Genomic DNA, 20669 nt, shown 5'->3' on the forward strand with positions numbered 1-20669 from the left:
CCTAAAACCTGACCTGTTTTCCATAAACTAGGCCTAACATCCCTAAAACCAGACCTATTATCCATAAACTAGACCTGACATCCCTAAAACCAGATCTATCCTCTCTAAAACACCCAAGTACCAGACCATTCCCTGCTGTGCCCGTGTGGAGCAGGAGCAGCTCCAGCCACACCAAGATTGGGATGCATTTCCCAAGTCTTTCTGTCTTTCTTTAGCCAATTCAGACTCTTTATTGTTTTAATCCCTCCTGTATTTATAAAAAAGAAAAAAAAAGAAAAAAAAAAAAGAAAAAAAAATTATCACTGCTCCTTTCTGAAAATTTGGGCTGGAAAGCAGCCAGGGGCTGATGCCGGCTCCATGTGCCAAGTCTCTGTGCAGAGCTGTGCCTGGAGCAGTCCTTCCCAAGCCTGGCACCTCCAATTCCTTTCCTCACCTTTTAAGGATGAGGGAGGCAGCTGCTGGGGGCTGGAATTACCTGGGAGGGTTTGTTTTTGCTGTCAGGGCCCGAGTCCTCCTCACACAAACAAGCTCCTGAAGAAAGGAGGGAGCAGACAGAGGAGGGAATAAGAAGAAAAAAAAAAAAAAAACAACATAGAAAAAAAGAAAGAAAAAAAGCCAACAGGTTGATCTGGATTTCCATCAAGGGTTCCACCCTCCTCCGTTTAATGAACATCGCAGAACAGGTGCTTGGAATTCATTAGCAGCCACAAGCGCAGCAGACGGAACCGCGCCGGCCCCGCCGCTCCTCTCTCGGAGGCAGCAGCAGCCGCAAACCTTCAGCCCTTCCCCGCCTCTCCCTCCCCCGGAGCCAGCCCGGCCATGACCAACCCCAGCTCTGCCTTCTCCAGCGGCTCGCTGTGCTCCGGGGAGGCGGCGGCGAGGATGAGCCGCGGCAGAGCCGCCGGGAGCCCGAGCCCGGAGCGCCGCAGCCCCGACGGCGGCACCAGCGACGGGCACGGCTCCCTGGGCAGCGACGGGCACGGCTCCCTGGGCAGCGGCTCCCCGGGCAGCCGGCGCTGCTCGCCCTTCCCTGGCGAGGGGCGGCTGCCGCCCCCCGTGCGCCTGGACATCGACACCGAGTTCCAGGCGGTGCGGCAGCAGGAGAAGGAGGACATCAAAGTGCTCAACAACCAGTTCGTGACCCTCATCGAGAAGGTAGGGACTGGGGCAGGGACGGGTTCGGGGACCCGCCGGGGTCTGCAGCCACCCCGGGGAGGCTGGCACATCCGGCTAATTAGTTGTTAACCCAATTAGTTATTCCTTCCGAGCTCTCTGTCTGACGAGGGTTAGGGAGCATCCCTGGGGAAGGCACGGCTGGGGGCTGTGCTGTCACCCCGGGCAGCTCCTGGGGACCCCCAGAGCAGCCCCGGCAGAGTCCTGGGGGCACCGTGGGCAGGAGAGACCATGGTCAGAAGACACCAGGGTCAGGAGGCCTTGGCTCCCAGAGTGGCCAAACAGCCACAAGCAGTGACATCGAGTATGGCGGCAGCTCCAATTCTGGCTGCTGAAGAGAGCTGGAAAATCATCCCTGGAAACTCATCCCCAGGAACTCATCCCCACCTCCACCTGGGCAGTGCAGGGGGCTGGGGGACCCCCCAGCCAATGCCTCAGAGCTCCTGAGGAGAGAGGCCAAGAAAGAGCTGCTTTCATCTCTGCAGAGCCGGCAGAAGCAGAAGTTTCTCCAAGGAAAACAACTCCCAGAGCAGGCAGGTTCCTGCAGAGCCCTGCTCCGTAAACAGATGTAATCTCTGGGATTGCTTCATGCAGCTCTCCCTGCCAGCCTCCAGCAGCCCGGGATTGATTCATTTCAGCTCTGAGAGGACCTGAATTCACAGTGGGAAGGAGAAGGCCGTGGGAACATCTGCAGTGGATATCTCAAGGGGGACAGTTGTGGCCAGTCACACCTGGCAGGGTCAACAAGGCCCAGCCTGGCTCTGTGGATGGACACAGCCTCCTCCTGTGAGCCTTTCCAAGGCTGTGGCATTGGGAATTTGGAGAGCACCTGGTGTGGGAAACACCCAGACAGTAGAGGCTGGAATTTGGACTGTCCAGGTGGAGAGGCTGGGGTTTGCTGGGCCCTCAGAGCAGGGATGGGAGGAAGGGAAAGGCACAAAACCCCATGTGCCTGAGCCAGGCCTGTTCCCTGGCACGAGGGAGGGAAGAGCTGAGAGTTCCAGGTTTCCCCACAAACCCAACCCAGTGACCTCCTGATCCGTGTGATCCTGGGAGAGGGACACCCCCTGGGCCAGGGGTTCAGGGACACAAACACCCCTTGGGCCCAGGTCTCCGACTGCAGCTCCTGAGCTCCTTTGAAGGCTTCAAGAGCTGCATCAAGGCTTCAAGAGCTGCATCAAGTGGCAGCTTCAGGCACCTGCCCCAGGCCCTCATTCCAGAGGAAGGGAATGGCGCTTCCTTGTCAAAGAGAACCTGGCTTTATAATCAGGGATTCAGATGTTCTCAATCCCCAGCAGGTGATTCCAGGGATAATTGACCATATAGCCACAGGAGTTTGGTGCTGGAGCTTTTCCAGCTGTTACAGATCTGCTGGTTCTTATTTTCCAGACAGATGGAAAAGAAGACAGGGAAAACCCAAGCCCTGGAGCCTCTGCTTGAGGGGAGGGTCTGTGAGGACCAGGCTTTGGCCACTTGTGTGTTCAGGCATGAAATTCCAGGGAATGAGGTGAAATCTAGGTGATCCTTCTGCAAAGCTTCTGCAAAGGCTCAGCAAGGGGGGATTTCCACTGAGAGGGACATTGCAGGAGTCACAGGTTCATGGAATGGTTTGGGTCAGGAGGAACCTTTAGGATCATCCAGTTCCAAGCAGATGTTGGAAGCCAAGATGGAACCAGTTGAGCGCAGGAATGGTTTGCTGACAGGAATGTGAGGGACAAATGGAGCAGCTGAGGATTAGGAAGGAGGTCAGGAATTAATTGAAGGTCAAAGATGGACCTGGAACAACAACCAACACAATCCATTCTCATCCCAGCAGGGAAGGATGAAGTCTCTAAGAGTGAGACCCAGAACATCCCAACTCTCCCATCCCTTCTGCTGGAAGCTCCCAAGCACTGGAATGGTTCTGCTTTGCTTGGCTGCTCTCTCTGTTCAGACAAGAAGGATTTGGAGAAAGATGGTGCCACATCTGGGTCAGCAGCTGGAATTCTGCCTCTTCTTTGGACCCCAGGCCAAGGCTGGAGGTCTGATGGCTCCTGCCCCCAGTGCCCCCAGTGCTCTGGGCATGGCATTGGCCCTGAGTCATCCCGGAATGCAACACGGCAAACTTGGAGGCAGCTCCGGCATCTCCAGCCAAAACGTGACTGGGGCTGCTCCCAGAGGTAGCAATTAGTCAATTAATTGGAGTTGGCCAAGAGCTTTGAAGATGAGAACTGTTAAACTTGGAGTGTTACTGGTGAGATTGGGAATATTGGGAAAGAGGAGCAGGTTCCTCAAAGGCGGGTGGTGGAAGGGCAGCGTTGTCCTCTCAGCCAGCACAAGGAGCTCACCTGGAGTCTGTAATTACCTGGGATGTTCTCCAGAGCTTTGTCTGAGCTGCTCTGCAATAAACCTGATTCATTTCCCTGAACCTCCATGCTGTAATCCCTGGCAGTCCAGAGGGTTCCTTTGTGCTCTCTGGGGTAGGAAATCTGCCCTTCCCTGACCCTGGATGTCCCTGCGTGACCTGGGGTGGATCTGCAGCCTTGGCTTCACCAAGTTGGACTCAACACCTGGATCTGGTGATGCTGGAGGTGTTTCCAGTAGCCCATTGTCACACACAAAAGGGACAGAACTGACCATTCCTATTGTCAGTGACTCCTTTACCCTGATGTCACCGTGTTTAGCCCAATGTGAATGGGTTTATTTTGATGTCACTGTCTTGCAGACATCTTTTCATTAAAAATCCTTTCGTAGGATTTTTTCCTTCTGAGAAGCTGAGAGGCCTCAGAAACAAAATGTAACCAATGGTTATCTGCTGCTGTGGAATGCAACAGGTGCATCTGGGATTGGTCTCATGTGGATGTTTGGAATTAATGGCCAATCATGGCAGAGCTGGCTCTCTCTCTCTGTCCGAGCCACAGACCTTTGTTATTCATTCTTTTCTATCCTTAGCCCAGCCTTCTGATGAGAACTTTTCCTTCTATTCTTTTAGTGTAGTTTTAATGTAATATACATATTATAAAATAATAAATCAAGCCTTCTGAAACATGGAGCCAGATCTACGTCTCTTCCCTCATCCTAAGACCCCTGTGACCACCATCACATCACTGTTTATTTTGATGTCACCATATTTATTTTGATGTCATTATGTTTATTCCAATGCCACTGTGTTTATTTTGATGTCACTGTGTTCTATTGAGAAATTAATTAGTGGTTAACATGTAAAACCCCTAAAAGAGGAAGGTGTCCCTGCCTATGCCAGGGGATGGACCTGGGTGATCTTTAAGGTCCCTTCCAACCCAAACCATTCCATGATTCCATAACCCTCCATCCTCAGGCCTAGTTTGAAGGGATTTCTCATTCTTCCTGGGAAATCTGCTGGTTCTGAAGGTCTCCAACATCTCCTGCCCTGCCATGCTTTGACTGTGGCCCTCAGTGTCACTGACACCTCTGAAACCTCTCCCGTAGGTCCAGAGCTTGGAGCAGCAGAACAAGATCCTGACGACCAGGTGGAACTTCCTGAAGGACCAGGACAATTCCCACTCTGACTCGGACATCAAGGCCATCTATGAGCAGTATGTGAGCAAAATGAACCAGGAGATGAAGGCGCTCAACTACGAGCAGGAGAACCTGGAGTCGGAGCTGGCGAAGGTGCTGAGCACCATGGACGCCTTCCGGAGCAAGTAGGTGTCCCTGTCCCTCTGTCTGTCCATGCCCAGGGGGATTCAGCTGAGCACAGGGAACAGCCCTGTGGGGTTGAGTTAACTCAGCCAGCCTGGAACATATTCCTAGTTTGGTGTGCACAGAAGGATGGATTTGGGAATTTACGATCACAACTGGTTAACGAGAGGTGAAAGGAAAGCTGGAACAATGAAATTCCAAGGAGAGCAGGGTCTGAGAGGAGCCTCTGCCAGAGAATAACTCAGGGAATGGCATTGCTGGAGGGACAGCCATGAAAACAGGCAATGTTTATTCTCCACAAAATTAGCACAAGCCAGAACGTTGTCCCCAAGGTGATTTCTGGACCAGGCTGCTCTGTACAAAAAACAACGGTCCCATGGTGGGAAGCAACTACATACTGGGAATTCTGGGATGTTCTGGGCAGGGCCAGGGGTTGGATTTGATGATCCCTGTGGTGTCTTCCAACTCAGGATATTCATCCTCACACAATGGGTTAGGAGGGACCTTTAGAATCGTCCAGTGCCACCCTTGCCATGGGCAGGGACACCTTCCACTCAAAGCCCTGTCCAGCCTTGGGCACTTCCAGGGATCCAGGGGCAGCCACAGGGAAATCCATTCCAGGCCCTCCCCACTCTCACAGGAAGGAATTCCTTCCCAATATCCCACATATCCCTGCCCTCTTGGAAGCCATTTCCCCTTGTCCCCTGCCTCCATCCCTTGTCCCAAGTTCCTCTCCAGCTCCCCTGGTGTCCCTTGAGACACTGGAAGGGGCTCAAAGTTCTTCCTGGAGCTTTTTCCTCTCCAGGCTCACACACACCCATCCCACCCCTGCCATGGGCAGGGACACCTCCCACTATCCCAGGTTGCTCCAAGCCCCATCCAGCCTGGCCTTGGACACTTCCAGGGATCCAGGGGCAGCCACAGGGAAATCCATTCCAGGCCCTCCCCACCCTCATAGGGAGGAATTCCTTCGTAAAGAAGGAATATTCTATTCCATGACTGTGGGATCTCTTCCTTTCCCCCTTCACCTGAAGCATTTCTGCCAAACTCTGCTCTGGCCAAAAGGTCAAAATTGTGCCCCAAATGGTCCTGACCTGGAATAGGGAGGCAGCCAAAGGTCGGGGAGGTGCAGCTGCCTCTTATCTCTGGGGAGCTCCTCTTATCTCTGGAGAGCTCCGAGATGAGCAGATAAGAGAGAGCAGCTGGGCCATGCCCGGTCACAGGGGAGCAGACAATACCTCCCTCATTATGGGGCTCATTTGCATCCCACAGGAGAATCCCAAATGAGCTCCTTTCCCTCCCACTGGCACCCAGCACCTTCCTGGAGCTCTGGAGGCTCCCATGGGGATTTGGGCTGTGCAGAGACTGTCCAACCCAAAGTGGTGCCAAGGGACTGGGGGAGCAGAAATCCCTGCTGGGATCCAAACCCACTCCTGAGATGAGGCACAAACTCTCCAAGGATTCTCCAGCTCCTTAAGCCCTGCTCCAAGTGGCTGCAAATTAGGGAAGGGCTGGCAGCTCCTTCTAACAGAGACCCAGCAGTGAAATGCATTAATCAGCTCAGAGCAGGTCGGAATCATGGAATCACTCAGCTTGGAAAAGCCCTTGGAGATCATCAGGTCCATCCATCAACCCCCTGCCACTGTGGTCACTACTGACCCCACGTCCCCAGGTGTCACATCCACAGGGCTTTGGACACTTCCAGGGGTGGGGACTCCCAGGGCAGCCTGTGCCAGGGCTGGACAACCCTTTCCATGGAAACTTTTCCAAATGTCCAACTTAAACCTTCTCTGATGGAATTTGGGGCTATTTTTCCCTTGTTCCCTGGGAGGGGATTCAGAATTCCACCTGGCTGTGCCCTCCTGTCAGGAGTTGTGCAGAGCCAGCAGGTTCCCCCTGGGCCTCCTTTTCCCCAGGCTGAGCCTCCCTAGGTCCCTCAGGAGTTCTCCAGACCCTTCCCTGGTGCTCCAGCCCTTCCCCAGCTCCATTCCCATCCCTGGACTCTCTTCAGCCCCTCAGGGTCTTTCTTGTGAGGTGCTCAAAGCCCAGGATTCCAGGAGCCTCAGCGGTGCCAAGGACAGGAAGTGTTGGGAGGAATTTCAGAGGAATAAGAACCAGGAGTTTGATTCTTCACCTTACACTGAAATCATCCTCCCAGGAGTCCTTCGAATGACATCCTAAATTGCCTAAAAAGTCCTAAATTCCTCATGGGAGGTGCCTGCCTGCTGTTTGTTTGGCTGATGCAAAGGTCAGGAGCTGCCATCCCTGCAGGGAGCACCTGGCCCTTCCCTGAGGAAGCAGAATCCCAGACTGAGATGGGTGGAAGGGACCCTGGCATTGACAGGGACACCTTCCACTCTCCCAGGGTGTCCCCAGGCCTTGGACACTTCAGGGATAGGGCAGCCCCAGTCTGTGCTCAGATCTGCACTCAGGAATTGCTGCAGAATTCCCCGAGCTCCCAACACTCCAGGGTTTTCCAACCTGATTTCTTAGGGATGAAGGTGCTGCCCAAGGGTTCTCCCCGTTGCATTTCCTGTGACTTTCCCAGTGACTTGGACGAGGGGATAGGACACAATTGGGGTGCTTTGCCCCTCAAAACTCAGTCACAGGGAGAGAATTCCCAGGCCCCATCCAGCCCTGGCCCAGCCCAGGAGCATTTCTGGAGCAAATCTCCAGGCAAATCCAGGAGGTTTCTTTTCCCCAGGGAATTCTGGGGAAGGAAAAATGAAGAATTATTGCAACTTTCCTAAAACCCTCTAATTTTAAGAATTCCCACAAAGAACCAGTTGGATTTCCCGCTGGAGTGGTGCCCTCAGCCAGGCTGTGGCATTCTGGATGGAACACCCCAAATCCTCCAGGATGGGAAATGTGCCTGGGGGAGTCCCCCCATGAGGCCCTGAATTCATCCTGAGTCTGGGACTGCTTCCCAAACCCACCTGGATGGGACCCACTGGGACACTCCCACCTTCTCCTCAAAGGAGTCTGCCATGGAGCAGCAATTCCAGAGGGAGGGATGATGGATGGATGGAGGGATGGATGGAGGGATGATGGAGGGATGATGGGTGGATGATGGGTGGATGGGTGGATGATGGATGGGTGGATGATGAATGGGTGGATGGATGGATGAGGGATGGATGGATGGATGGATGGATGGATGATGGATTGGATAGATGGAGGGAGGGAGGGATGGATGATGGATTGTATGAATGGATGGATGATAGATTGGATGGATGGATGGATGGATGATGGATTGGATGGATGGATGGATGGATGATGGATGGGTGGACAGACACAGAGATGGAGGGATGGATGATGGGTGGATGATGAATGGGTGGATGGATGGATGGATGATGGGTGGATGGATGGATGAGGGATGGATGGATGGATGGAGAGGGGACAGGCACATCCAGGAGGGAGCACAGAAACACAGCCTTCCTGAGAGCTGCCTCCCTGGATTTTGCTCCATGGAAGGAGCCTGGGGCGAGCAGACGCCGTCTCAAGAGTGCCAAGTGCAGGAAGGGCTGGGTTTGCCCTCCTGCAGTGCCCCGGGATCATCTCCCGCAGATAAAGGCTGGGATGTGGCTGTGGAATGCTCCAGCCCCAGCCCGGGGTGAGTCACGGGCCTGGAGCGTGGCAGGAGCGCGTTGGGCCGGCTGGGGCAGCTCTGGGGCAGCTCTGGGGCAGCTCTGCACTGCCAGGAGCGGGGTTCTGACAGAGCCCGGGGTGGGGACACACTGGGACAGCCTGGGACAGAGTGGGGCACACTGGGACAGCCTGGGAGAGACTGGGCCTGAGCTGAGTGGGAGAAGGAGGAAGGGGGGCTGCAGACAGGCACTGAGCTTGGCCCACACAGGGGCTGCAGACAGGCACTGAGCTTGGCCTGGCACAGGGCTGCAGACAGGCACTGAACTTGGCCCAGGACAGGGGCTGCAGACAGGCACTGAGCTTGGCCCACACAGGGGCTGCAGACAGGCACTGAGCTTGGCCTGGCACAGGGGGTGCAGACAGGCACTGAGCTTGGCCTGGCACAGGGCTGCAGACAGGCACTGAGCTTGGTCTGGCACAGGGCTGCAGACAGGCACTGAGCTTGGCCTGGCACAGGGCTGCAGACAGGCACTGAGCTTGGCCTGGCACAGGGGCTGCAGACAGGCACTGAGCTTGGCCCAGGACAGGGGCTGCAGACAGGCTCTGAGCTTGGCCCGGCACAGGGGCTGCAGACAGGCACTGAGCTTGGCCCAGTAGACAGGCACTGAGCTTGGTCTGGCACAGGGGCTGCAGACAGGCTCTGAGCTTGGCCATTCCAGCATTCCAGGCTGACATCCCAGGTGAGGAGCACAGAGCACCAGGTAAATCCCATCAGCCCCTGCAGCCCACCCTTGGAAAAGCAGGGAAGGAGAGGGAGAGGTCAGCACCGAGGGGGACTCAGGAGGAACCCCAGGAGTGCCCAAAGCTGTGACTGTCACACAGCCCAGCCCTCATGGTCCCCTCGGTGAGGGAGCTGCAGCTCCCAGGAGCTGCTTTGGATAATCCCACCTCAGCTCCTGAGCACGGCTTCCCCCCTTTCCCAACATCTGCTCCCCTTGCCCAGGCACAGCTCCCCATTCCCACACTTTGTACACAGCAGGGAAGGCTCCCAAAAACCTTCTGGGCTCCTGAGAACCTTTGACTGGATGCACCAGAGCCCAAACAGCAGCACAGGGCTGCATTCCTGATGTTCCTGTCCTCAGTCTCTTGGGAGACCCCATTTGCCCATTTTACCTCGTTCCCAAAGGTCTCAGCTCCCCTTAGGCCCACTTGGTGACGTGTCCAAGCAGCACTGAAAGTCTGAGTTCACAGCTGGAACTGGGGGCACTCTGGGGCCTCTTCCACCAAGAGAGACCCCGAGGGGCTGGAGTGTGACCAGAGCTGGGGAAGGGTCTGGGGAGCTCCTGAGGGACCTGGGGGGGCTCAGCCTGGAGAAAAGGAGGCTCAGGAGGGACCTTGTGGCTCTGCACAGCTCCTGACAGGAGGGGACAGCCAGAGGGGGTTGGGGTCTGCTCCCAGGGAACAACAGGACGAGGGAAATGGCCTCAGGCTGTGCCAGGGGAGGTTTAGTTGGACATTGGGGAAATTTCCTCCCTGGAAAGGGTCCAGGCACTGGCACAGCTGCTCAGGGCAGGGGTGGAGCCACCAAAGCTGTGTGGCTGTGGCACTTGGGGACACGGTCAGGGCTGGCCCTGGCAGTGCTGGGGGAGCAGCTGGACTCGATGTTCTCCAAGGGCTTTTCCAACCTTAATGATTCCATGGAATGCCATGTGCCCCTTAGGCTGAGGAGGGGCACATGAGGGATCAGGGAAGAGCAGGGGAGCCAGGAGCTCCCTGAGAGCTCAGCCTGCTCTGATCCAGCACTCCCAGTGCTCCCACACCTGTCCAGCTGCTGGGGGGACACCCCCCCCCTCCCATGGTTCTGCTCTGACCCAGCTCTGCTGGGCCCCAAATGGACCCTGGGCCTTTCCTGGGTTTGGGATCACCACACCCCTGTCCCAGGAGCCAACAAGGGTTGGAGCATTCCCCAGTTCCCACTCATATCCATTTGCCCCTGGACTGAGGCTTTGCTCCCTGGCCCTGCCCTGTCCCACCTGGATTTAAACACGGGGACACCCAGGACTCCACCCCATCCTGGTTTGGTTTCCTTCCACTCCATGGGCAGTTTCCCATGAATTCCTTTGCCTGTGTGCCTTCACAAATCACCTGGGCTGAGTTATGACACCAGCCCAGAATTCTCAGATTTTCCACACGCCAAAGTTTTCTCCCTTGGGCTTGGGAAGGCTCCGACCCTGGAAGTGAAACTCTGAGGAAACATGAGCAGAATGGACAAGGTTTGGGGTGAAATTGAGGAGTTTGGGCAGAGCCCATTCCCCACCCCTGTCCCTCATCCCTTTGTGAAGAACCTGAGGCTGCCCAGCCCCCAAATGAAATCCCAATTAAAGCTCCCTCCTCTCTGCTCTGGGATTCTTCATCCCAAAAGTGCTCCTGGTGTTCCAGGGCAGCTTCTTCTCACTCAATGCCTCAAGGAGGGGGGACAAGCAGGAAAAGCAGAAAGTTTGGATACTTTGGGGGTCTGAAGACAACCCTGAGTGTCCCTCCCTGAGTTTCCCTGTGGTTGATGCCATGCTGTGGGTGTTCTGCAGGTACGAGGATGAAATTCGCCTCTGCAGTGGGATGGAATTCACCTTCATGGAGCTCAAAAAGGTCAGCAGGAGGGGAAGGGGAATTTCCCACTGGATTGGCTCTACCCAGCCCTGCACAGCCAGGGGAGGGCCTGGAGGTGATCCAGGCTCAGCTGGTTTGGGATAACAAGGTCTGGAGGAGGACAGGGAGGGGTTGAGCCCAATTCCACAGGAGGGTGAGCCTGGAGTGGCTCCTGAAAATCCTGAAAATCCCCTGGCAGCACCTGGGGATCAGAGCATCATCATCCCTGCACCCTGGGATCTGTCCTGGTCACTGTCCCCATCCCTGCACCCTGGGATCTCTCCTGGTCACTGTGCCCATCCCTGCACCCTGGGATCTCTCCTGGTCACTGTCCCCATCCCTGCACCCTGGGATCTCTCCTGGTCACTGTGCCCATCCCTGCACCCTGGGATCTGTCCTGGTCACTGTCCCCATCCCTGCACCCTTGGATCTCTCCTGGTCACTGTCCCCATCCCTGCACCCTGGGATTTCCTGGTCACTGTCCCCATCCCTGCACCCTGGGATCTGTCCTGGTCACTGTCCCCATCCCTGCACCCTTGGATCTCTCCTGGTCACTGTCCCCATCCCTGCACCCTGGCATCTCTCCTGGTCACTGTCCCCATCCCTGCACCCTGGCATCTCTCCTGGTCACTGTCCCCATCCCTGCACCCCAGGATTTCCTGGTCACTGTGCCCATCCCTGCACCCTGGGATCTGTCCTGGTCACTGTGCCCATCCCTGCACCCTGGGATCTGTCCTGGTCACTGTCCCCATCCCTGCACCCTTGGATCTCTCCTGGTCACTGTCCCCATCCCTGCACCCTGGGATCTCTCCTGGTCACTGTCCCCATCCCTGCACCCTGGGATCTCTCCTGGTCACTGTCCCCATCCCTGCACCCTGGGATCTCTCCTGGTCACTGTCCCCATCCCTGCACCCTGGGATCTCTCCTGGTCACTGTCCCCATCCCTGCACCCTGGGATCTCTGCTGGTCACTGTGCCCATCCCTGCACCCTGGGATCTCTCCTGGTCACTGTGCCCATCCCTGCACCCTGGGATCTCTGCTGGTCACTGTGCCCATCCCTGCACCCTGGGATTTCCCTGGCCTGAGGGGTCCAAACCCTTCCCTGGCTGTCCCCTCCTCCCTGTGTTCCCTCTGGGTGCCATTAGGGTTGGGAAAGGCTGGAATTGATAAAGGATTTAAAGGTTTTCCTTTGTTCCCTGCGGAGGGGCCACACCCTGGGCAAACCCTGAGCAAAGCTCCCACTCCAGCAGGAGCCAGTGGCAATCATCTGGAATTGGGATTTTATATCAAAACCCCCAGTCTGGGGGCAGGATAAGGGTGTTGGAGAGAGGGAATGTTCCCCACAAATATCCATCCTGGCTAATTCCATGTTTTCCTTGGCACACTCCCCAGGAAGGGCATTCCCAGACACTTCCATGGGTGGCTCCCAAGTTTTCAAGTGGAGCCTTTTGTGGGGAACAAAAGTTGGGAGGGGATGGTCCAGCCCTGCCTGGCTCTTCCACCACCAAGTCCCACAAAACAAAGGGAAAAGGTTCTCAAAGGAGCCTCCCCAGCTGGAGAGCAGCTCCAGACATCCCTGTTAATAAATCTGGGAATGGGTTGGGAGCTCATCCCATGGGCAGAGACCCCTTCCCTTCCCTTCCCTTCCCTTCCCTTCCCTTCCCTTCCCTTCCCTTCCCTTCCCTTCCCTTCCCTTCCCTTCCCTTCCCTTCCCTTCCCTTCCCTTCCCTTCCCTTCCCTTCCCTTCCCTTCCCTTCCCTTCCCTTCCCTTCCCTTCCCTTCCCTTCCCTTCCCGCTCCAAGCCCTGTCCAGCATGTCTGGAACTCCCTGGGATGGGGAGCACTGGGAGTGACTGGCTGTAAATCCAGGTTTGGACTGATGAATCCCTTTCCATCCCTGATGAATCCCTTTCCATCCCTGCTGAATCCCTTTCCACCCCTGATGAATCCCTTTCCATCCCTGATGAATCCCTTTCCATCCCTGCAGGATTTGGATGTGAGCACCTTGCACCGCACGGAGCTGGAGGTGAAGCTCAAAGGGCTCCAGGAGCTTCTGGAGCTGAAGAAAACCATCTATGAGCAGGTGGGAGCACACCTGGAGAGGGCTGGGATGCTGGGGGAAATGGCATTTTGGGGACAGATCCTGGATTTCCACCCACGTGGGAGCTTGGCCAGGGTGTCACAGCCATTCCAGTGCTCAGGCAGGACCTGAGGAGTTGATCCCTCCCCTAAAAACAGCATTGGAATGGGACCAGAACATTCTTTATGCCCCAGAGCCTCTGTGGGGGCTTGGGGTTCCCTGGAACAGCCAAGAATTCCAACCTCATCCCAAACTGGCCGGTGGGGCTCAGCTCCTGCCCCCAGGGATGGGGTTTGCCCCAGACCTCAGCCCAGATGAGCCAAATGTTCAGACTCCAGGAAGGACCCAAACCCCAGGACACCTGGAGAACCTGGATGCTCTGAAGCACAGTCCAGACTCCTCCTTTCCCAGGAAAACCAGGGGTCCCAGCCAGGAATGATTGCAGCCAGGGGGAAGGGCCTCCTTCAGAACACTGACTCAGGCCTGGAAAATGTCACCCAGCAGGATCAGCAGAGTGGGAACACTCAGGATTTATCTAAATGCCAGCAATCCAAACAATTACAGTGCCTGGTGGAGGAGTATGAACATTCCATGTGGGAAACTGAGGCACGGAGAGGCTGGAGTTGCCTCCCAGCACAACTGCCCATGGAGGCTGATCTGCTCTAAAATGAGATTATTCCTCATGCAAGGCAATTTTAGCCCAGGTTTTTTGGAAATCAGGCCCTGCTCCAGGGTCTCCACCTGATTTCCCATGGATCCCACAAAAAGCTGCATTTTTTAACCCCTAATTAATGTAAAAATCTCATCCCCAACCTTTCCTGTCTCACCTTCTCTGTGGATTCGATGACATCAGGTACAGGCACATTCCCAGGGGGAGGGAAAATGAGGTAAACTTTCCTTCTTGGGAAGGATCAAGAGAAAATAATTTATTAATTCTCATTAATAAATTACTAGTTTGGGGCTTTTATTCACCAAATGATCCAATATTCCAAATAAACACAAATTTTCTCACCTGCTCCAAGATTAACAAAGAAACTCACGGATTAAACAGCAGTGGGATAAAATATCCCAATCATCCTGGTTTTTGGGGTGTGTCTGTATTAACCCTCAGCCACAGAGCCCTTTGTGAGCCCAGCCAGGGAAGGGAAGGGATCAAGGAACACAATTCCTGCTCCAAAGGGACCTGAGCACAAAGGGGAGAACAAAGGAGAGGGAGGAGGAGAAGGAATTCCTGGTGCAAAGCAGGAGCTGCACCTGAAATAAGGGAGCAGCAAACTGGGGTCCAAGCCTGGATCCAAGCCTGGGTCCAAGCCTGGATCCAAACCTGGGTCCAAGCCTGGGTCCAAATCTGGATCTAAACCTGGGTCCAAACCTGGGTCCAAACCTGGGTCCAAGCCTGGGTCCAAATCTGGATCCAAGCCTGGGTCCAAGCCTGGGTCCAAGCCTGGGTCCAAATCTGGATCCAAGCCTGGGTCCAAGCCTGGGTCCAAGCCTGGGTCCAAATCTGGATCCAAACCTGGATCTAAGCCTGGATCCAAGCCTGGGTCCAAATCTGGATCCAAGCCTGGGTCCAAATCTGGATCCAAACCTGGATCTAAGCCTGGGTCCAAACCTGGATCTAAGCCTGGGTCCAAATCTGGATCCAAGCCTGGGTCCAAGCCTGGATCCAAACCGGGGTCCAAGCCTGGATCCAACCTTCTAGTCACAGGGAGGGGATTTGCAGCTGTGACTTGCCCAGAGCAGATATCCTGGTGGTGCTCCCAGGGGTGCTCCTGCCTCCCTCCACACTGCCATTGCCAGGGCAGAGGAGTGGAGCAGCTCTGCCAGCCTGGATGTGCACAGGGAAGGCTCCTGGTACCCTGAGGTGCCCTAAATCAGGCTCTGGCATCACAAGAGCAGCCCCAGCCCTGGTGGATCCCACAGCAGAGCTTGGAAAGGGCATTTTCCAGCCTCGCCAGGCTGTGGAGTGATCCACACTGCCTTTGTTTTCCCAAGACTCTCCCATTCAGCATGGACATCAGTGGATATTGATCTGTGATCATCAGCTCCAGCTCTGCTCCTGGAGAACAACTGACTGGACAAGAGGAAGTGCCAGGGGAGGTTTAGGTTGGATATTGGGGAAAATTCCTTCCTGGAAAGGGTTGTCCAGCCCTGGCATAGCTGCCCAGGGCAGGGGTGAAGTCCCTGTCCCTGGAAGTGCCCAAGGAATGTGTGGATGTGGCACTTGGGGACACGGCCAGGGGTGGCCTTGGCACTGCTGAGGAACAGTTGGAATCCAGATCCTACAGGTCTTTTCCAGCCTTAAGGATCCCAGGATTCTCCCTGCTCCTGGACTAGTCCAAAGGCACTGTTTTGTCAGATTTTGCCAGTTTGTATCCAAAGATCCCAAATCCTAACATAACCTGAGTCTGGATTTTGTGGAGCAAATAATACCAGGTTCCCAACTCCAGAGAGTGAAAACTTGGGAATTGTCCCCCTCTCCACATGGAATCTGTTCTGCCAAGCACAGCCCACCTGGAGCTCTCTCTGACTACTGGGAATCTTGGATTTGACCAGATCCTGGGAAGAAGTTCTTCCCTGTGAGGGTGAGGAGGCCCTGGAATGGATTTCCCAGGGAAGCTGTGGCTGCTCCATCCCTGCAGTGTCCCAGGCCAGGCTGGACAGGGCTGGAGCAGCCTGGGGCAGTGGGAGGTGTCCCTGCCATGGCAGGGCTGGGATGGGCTGGGCTTTGCTGTTCCTTCCCACCCAAACCATTCCATGAATGTCCAGCTCCGTGTTCTCTTTCCCGTTGTCCCGTGGCTCTGCAGGAACTGGAGGAGCTGCTGACGGAAATCAAGGACATTTCCGTGGTCCTGGGGATCGACAGCTGCTCCCGACCGGACCTGGGCAGGATCGTGGAGGACGTCAGGGCCCAGTACGAGGCTCTGGCCCTGCGCAGCTGGGAGGAGGCCGAGGCCCTGACCCGGAGGAAGGTACCAGATCCCTGCTCCGAGCTGGGAGAGGCAGGGAAAGGACAGGAGGGATTGGCCTGGAGACAGCTGGGATGGGAGGGATGGACTGGGAATGGGAATGGGAATGGAGGGAGGGACAAGGCACTATCCATGATCAGCTCCAGACAGTAAAATCCAGAGTTTTGTTACTCTGGGCTTTCCACGCTGGAGGAACCCAGCACATCTCCCAGTGGAGATGGAAATGTCCTTCCAGCTCTCCAAAGAGCAGGAATGTGACTGGTCCCAGGAGCCAGCTGAGCCTGGCACAGCCAGAGAGGATGGGAACAAGCCCCAGAGCTTTCCCCAAGTAATCCAGGTGATGCCAGGGCACCAGATCCAGAGCCACAGCCAGAGAGGACAGGAACGAGCCCCAGACCTTTGCCCAGGTAATCCAGGTGATGCCAGGGCACCTGTCCCTCTCTCCACAGCTCACCGACAGCAGCTCCCAGCCCGGCTCCTTCGGGGGGCACCTCCTGGACAGCCGGCGGGAAATCGCGGATCTGAACATCCGCATCCAGAAACTGCGCTCCTGCATCGTGTCCCAGAAGAGCCAGGTGAGTCCTGGGGGGACAACGGGACAGGTGTGACCTGGGATAACGGGACAGGTGTGACCTGGGATGGGATAATGGGACACGTGTGTGCTGGGGGGGGATAACGGGACAGGTGTAGGGTGGGATAATAGGACAGGTGTGACCTGGGATAACGGGACAGGTGTGACCTGGGATGGGATAACGGGACAGGTGTGTGCTGGGGGGGATAACGGGACAGATGTGGGGTGGGATAATAGGATAGGTGTGTGCTGGGATAATGGGACAGGTGTGACCTGGGATAACAGGACAGGTGTGACCTGGGATGAGATAATGGGACAGGTGTGTGCTGGGGGGGGGGGATAATGGGACAGGTGTGGGGTGGGATAATAGGACAGGTGTGACTTGGGATAATGGGACAGGTGTGACCTGGGATAACAGGACAGGTGTAACCTGGGATGGGATAATGGGACAGGTGTGTGCTGGGGGGGGGAATAACAGGACAGGTGTGTGCCGGGGGGGAATAATGGGACAGGTGTGGGGTGGGATAATAGGATAGGTGTGTCCTGGGTGGGATAATGGGTCTGGTGCCTTCTGGGATGGGATAACGGGACAGGTGTGTCCTGGGGGAAACAACCAGACAGATGTGTGCTGGGGTAGGATAACAGGACAGGTGTGTGCTGGAGTGGGATAACAGGACAGGTGTGTGCTGGGATAACAGGACAGGTGTGTGCTGGGATAACAGGACAGGTGTGTGCTGGAGTGGGATAACAGGACAGGTGTGTGCTGGGATAATGGGACAGGTGTATGCTGGGATAACAGGACAGGTGTGTGCTGGGATAATGGGACAGGTGTGTGCTGGGGTGGGATTACAGGACAGGTGTGTGCTGGGGTGGGATAACAGGACAGATGTGTGCTGGGGTGGGATAACAGGACAGGTGTATGCTGGGGTGGGATAACAGGACAGATGTGTGCTGGGGTGGGATAACAGGACAGGTGTGTGCTGGGGTGGGATAACAGGACAGGTGTGTGCTGGGATAACGGGACAGGTGTATGCTGGGATAACAGGACAGGTGTGTGCTGGGATAATGGGACAGGTGTGTGCTGGGGTGGGATAACAGGACAGGTGTATGCTGGGATAACAGGACAGGTGTATGCTGGGATAACAGGACAGGGGTGTGCTGGGATAATGGGACAGGTGTATGCTGGGATAACAGGACAGGGGTGTGCTGGGATAATGGGACAGGTGTATGCTGGGATAATGGGACAGGTGTGTGCTGGGGTGGGATAACAGGACAGGTGTGTGCTGGGATAACAGGACAGGTGTGTGCTGGGATAATGGGGCAGGTGTGTGCTGGGGTGGGATAACAGGACAGGTGTGTGCTGGGATAACAGGACAGGTGTGTGCTGGGATAACAGGACAGGGGTGTGCTGGGATAATGGGGCAGGTGTATGCTGGGATAACAGGACAGGGGTGTGCTGGGATAATGGGGCAGGTGTATGCTGGGATAACAGGACAGGTGTGTGCTGGAGTGGGATAACAGGACAGGTGTATGCTGGGATAACAGGACAGATGTGTGCTGGGGTAGGATAACAGAACAGGTGTGTGCTGGGGTGGGATAACAGGACAGGTGTGGAATTCCCTCTCCCAAGCCCCCTCAGCTCCCTTTCCCACACCCCAGTGCCTGTACCTGGAGGAGCACATCCGCGAGGCTGGCGAGCAGGGGGAGGGGACCCTGAGGGACGCCAAGGCCAAGGTGGCCGGGCTGGAGGAGGCCCTGCAGCGCAGCAGGGAGCACATGGCTCACCTGGTCCGCGAGTACCAGGAGCTCATGAACATCAAACTGGCCCTGGACGTGGAGATCCTCACCTACAGGAAGCTCGTGGAAGGGGAGGAGAACAGGTGAGCCAGGATTCCTCTGCCTCAGGTGGGGAACCTGGGGGGATGGAGACACCAGGGAACCATGGAATGCTTTGGAACACAGTCCCACCCCCTGCCATGGGCAGGGACACTTCCATGGACAGGGACTCCTCCTAAAGCCCAGCTTGCCCAAATCCCAAGTTCTGAGTCAGGTACTGAAGGTTTGGTCAAAGGAGCAAATCCTGGTGGTTCCCAGCAGTTCAATCCCATTTCTTGCTCCCAAGTCCTCCTCAGGCTCCCCAGGCTGAGGGTCCAGACCTTCTCCAGGTGCTTTGCCCAGGGGCTGTTGAAGCCCATCCTGGTCCTACCACCATCCCAACCCCCCCAGGCCAAACCCCAGCCCTTCCCAGCCCTCTGGGAGAGCTCCAGCCCTGTCCTCACTCTGTGTCCTTCCCTTCCCAGCATGGAGCAGCCCATCCCCACCATCATCAGCGCCGTCCACTCCCGGCCCCGGCCTCGTAAGTGCTTTGATCCGTGTGACCCAGGGAAGGGGGGAATGGCTGGAAGGGTTTTAACCTCCCCTTGTGTCAGTTTCTGCCAGCACCCTGCGCAACTCGCGGCTCTTTGCGCGGGGCTCGGGGCCCACGGAGCCCAGCGGAGGCGGCCCCGGCAGGGACCAGGACGTGCCGGGGGCTCCGGGGGCTGCGGACACCGGGACCCGGCCCAAGCTCAGCGCCGGGGCCCCCGGGGAGTGCTCCTAGAGAATGGGATGGACACGGATCCCAAGCACCTGGGAAGCTCCTCCTCCTGAACTCCAGCCTGCGTGCAAGGGATGAAGGATGAGGGTCCTGTCCAGGCTGTCCCCTGGCTTTCCACCATCCCAGTTCACAGCTCCACTCCCAGTTACAGCAGGAACCACCCCAGCACTTCAGGGACTCTCCCATTCCCTTCTCCCTTTCCAGGGCTCCCTTCCCAGGGCAGTCACCCCTTGGAATGTGCCCAGCCGAGGGAAGTGTCCCTACCCCAGTTTTAGCAGCTGCCATTGGTCCCTTTACTGCTGTTGCCAAACCCTTTCCTTGCTCTGACAGGGATTCCAAGGAAAGCACCGTCCAAATTCCACACTGGGGCAGAGGGAGGAAAACAACCCCAGGGATGGATTTGTCACCAAGATTGACAGATCTGGTGACACCCTGGGGCACCCTTGGCCACCTCAGGGCATTCCCCTGCTTTCCTTCACCAAAGCTAAAATGCCTCAAAACTCTTGACTCCCATAATCCCTCCCTCTCTCCAGGCTCCACACAGCAGTTCCAGCTCCTAAAGTTGGGGTGTTTAGGTTGGTTCCTATTTAACTGCACTGGGAACAGCCTGGTTGGGGTTGGGAGGGACCTCAAAGCTCATCCCTTCCCACCCCTGCCACAGGCAGAGACACTTTTCACTGTCCCAGGTTCTCCCAGCTCTATCCAGCCTGTCCTTGGGATCTTCCAGGGATCCAGGGGCAGCCACGGCTGCTCTGGGAAATCCATCCATTCTACCCTCATAGGGAAGAATTTCCTTCCTAAAATCGAATCCAAATCTTCTCTCTTTCAGCCCAAAGCTGGAAAACTCCCTTGCCTTTGTATTTATTGACCTCAGCTTGTACCTGACCCCGCTGCCCCATGGGCCAATCCCAATCCCGATGCTCCAGAGCTCCCAGAGCCAGCCCTGCAAGGGCCAGGTGGCCACAGGTGGGGGATGCTGTGGCCTCTTCCCAACCTCACCCACAATCCTGCAGTGTTTTCCTTCCTGGCCCCAGCCACTGCCACTCAGCCCCCCCGAATTCCCAGATTCTGGGTCCCCATTCCCACATTCCTGTAGGATAGGAAGCACAGCTCTGGCTCGCGGGGTTTGGCTGCCACAATAAAGTTCTATCACTCAGAATCCTTCCTGTCCTTGGTTTTGTCTCAGCCTCCCACCACAGGCACTGGAGCAGCAGCTCCTTCCCAGCAGGACTGGGGCACCCAGCTGGGTCCTGGCAGTGATTCCAGGTGAGGCTGGAATCACTTCCCAGGGATTGGAAGGGCACAGCCCCGGGAGGAATGGTGAATCCTTAAAACCCAAAATCATGGACAAACACTCTCAAACTAGTCAAAGTTAGAAAGTGGTGAATCA

General features: G+C 56.1%; 1 protein-coding gene across 1 annotated transcript; it reads left to right on the forward strand.

Moving 5' to 3' along the window:
• The first annotated feature begins 519 nt into the window (after positions 1-519).
• Positions 520-20438, forward strand: LOC139604768 (keratin, type II cytoskeletal 80-like). Its single transcript, XM_071456002.1, has 9 exons — positions 520-1155; positions 4621-4835; positions 11004-11064; positions 13051-13146; positions 15951-16115; positions 16562-16687; positions 18343-18563; positions 18984-19039; positions 19113-20438. The coding sequence occupies exons 1-9, from the start codon at positions 820-822 to the stop codon at positions 19280-19282; spliced, it is 1446 nt and encodes a 481-aa protein (XP_071312103.1). The 5' UTR covers positions 520-819; the 3' UTR covers positions 19283-20438.
• The last annotated feature ends 231 nt before the right edge of the window (positions 20439-20669 follow it).

Source organism: Agelaius tricolor, unplaced genomic scaffold (assembly GCF_023055355.1).
Source record: "Agelaius tricolor isolate 1412-34295 unplaced genomic scaffold, bAgeTri1.0.p SCAF_55, whole genome shotgun sequence".
NCBI lineage: Eukaryota > Metazoa > Chordata > Aves > Passeriformes > Icteridae > Agelaius > Agelaius tricolor.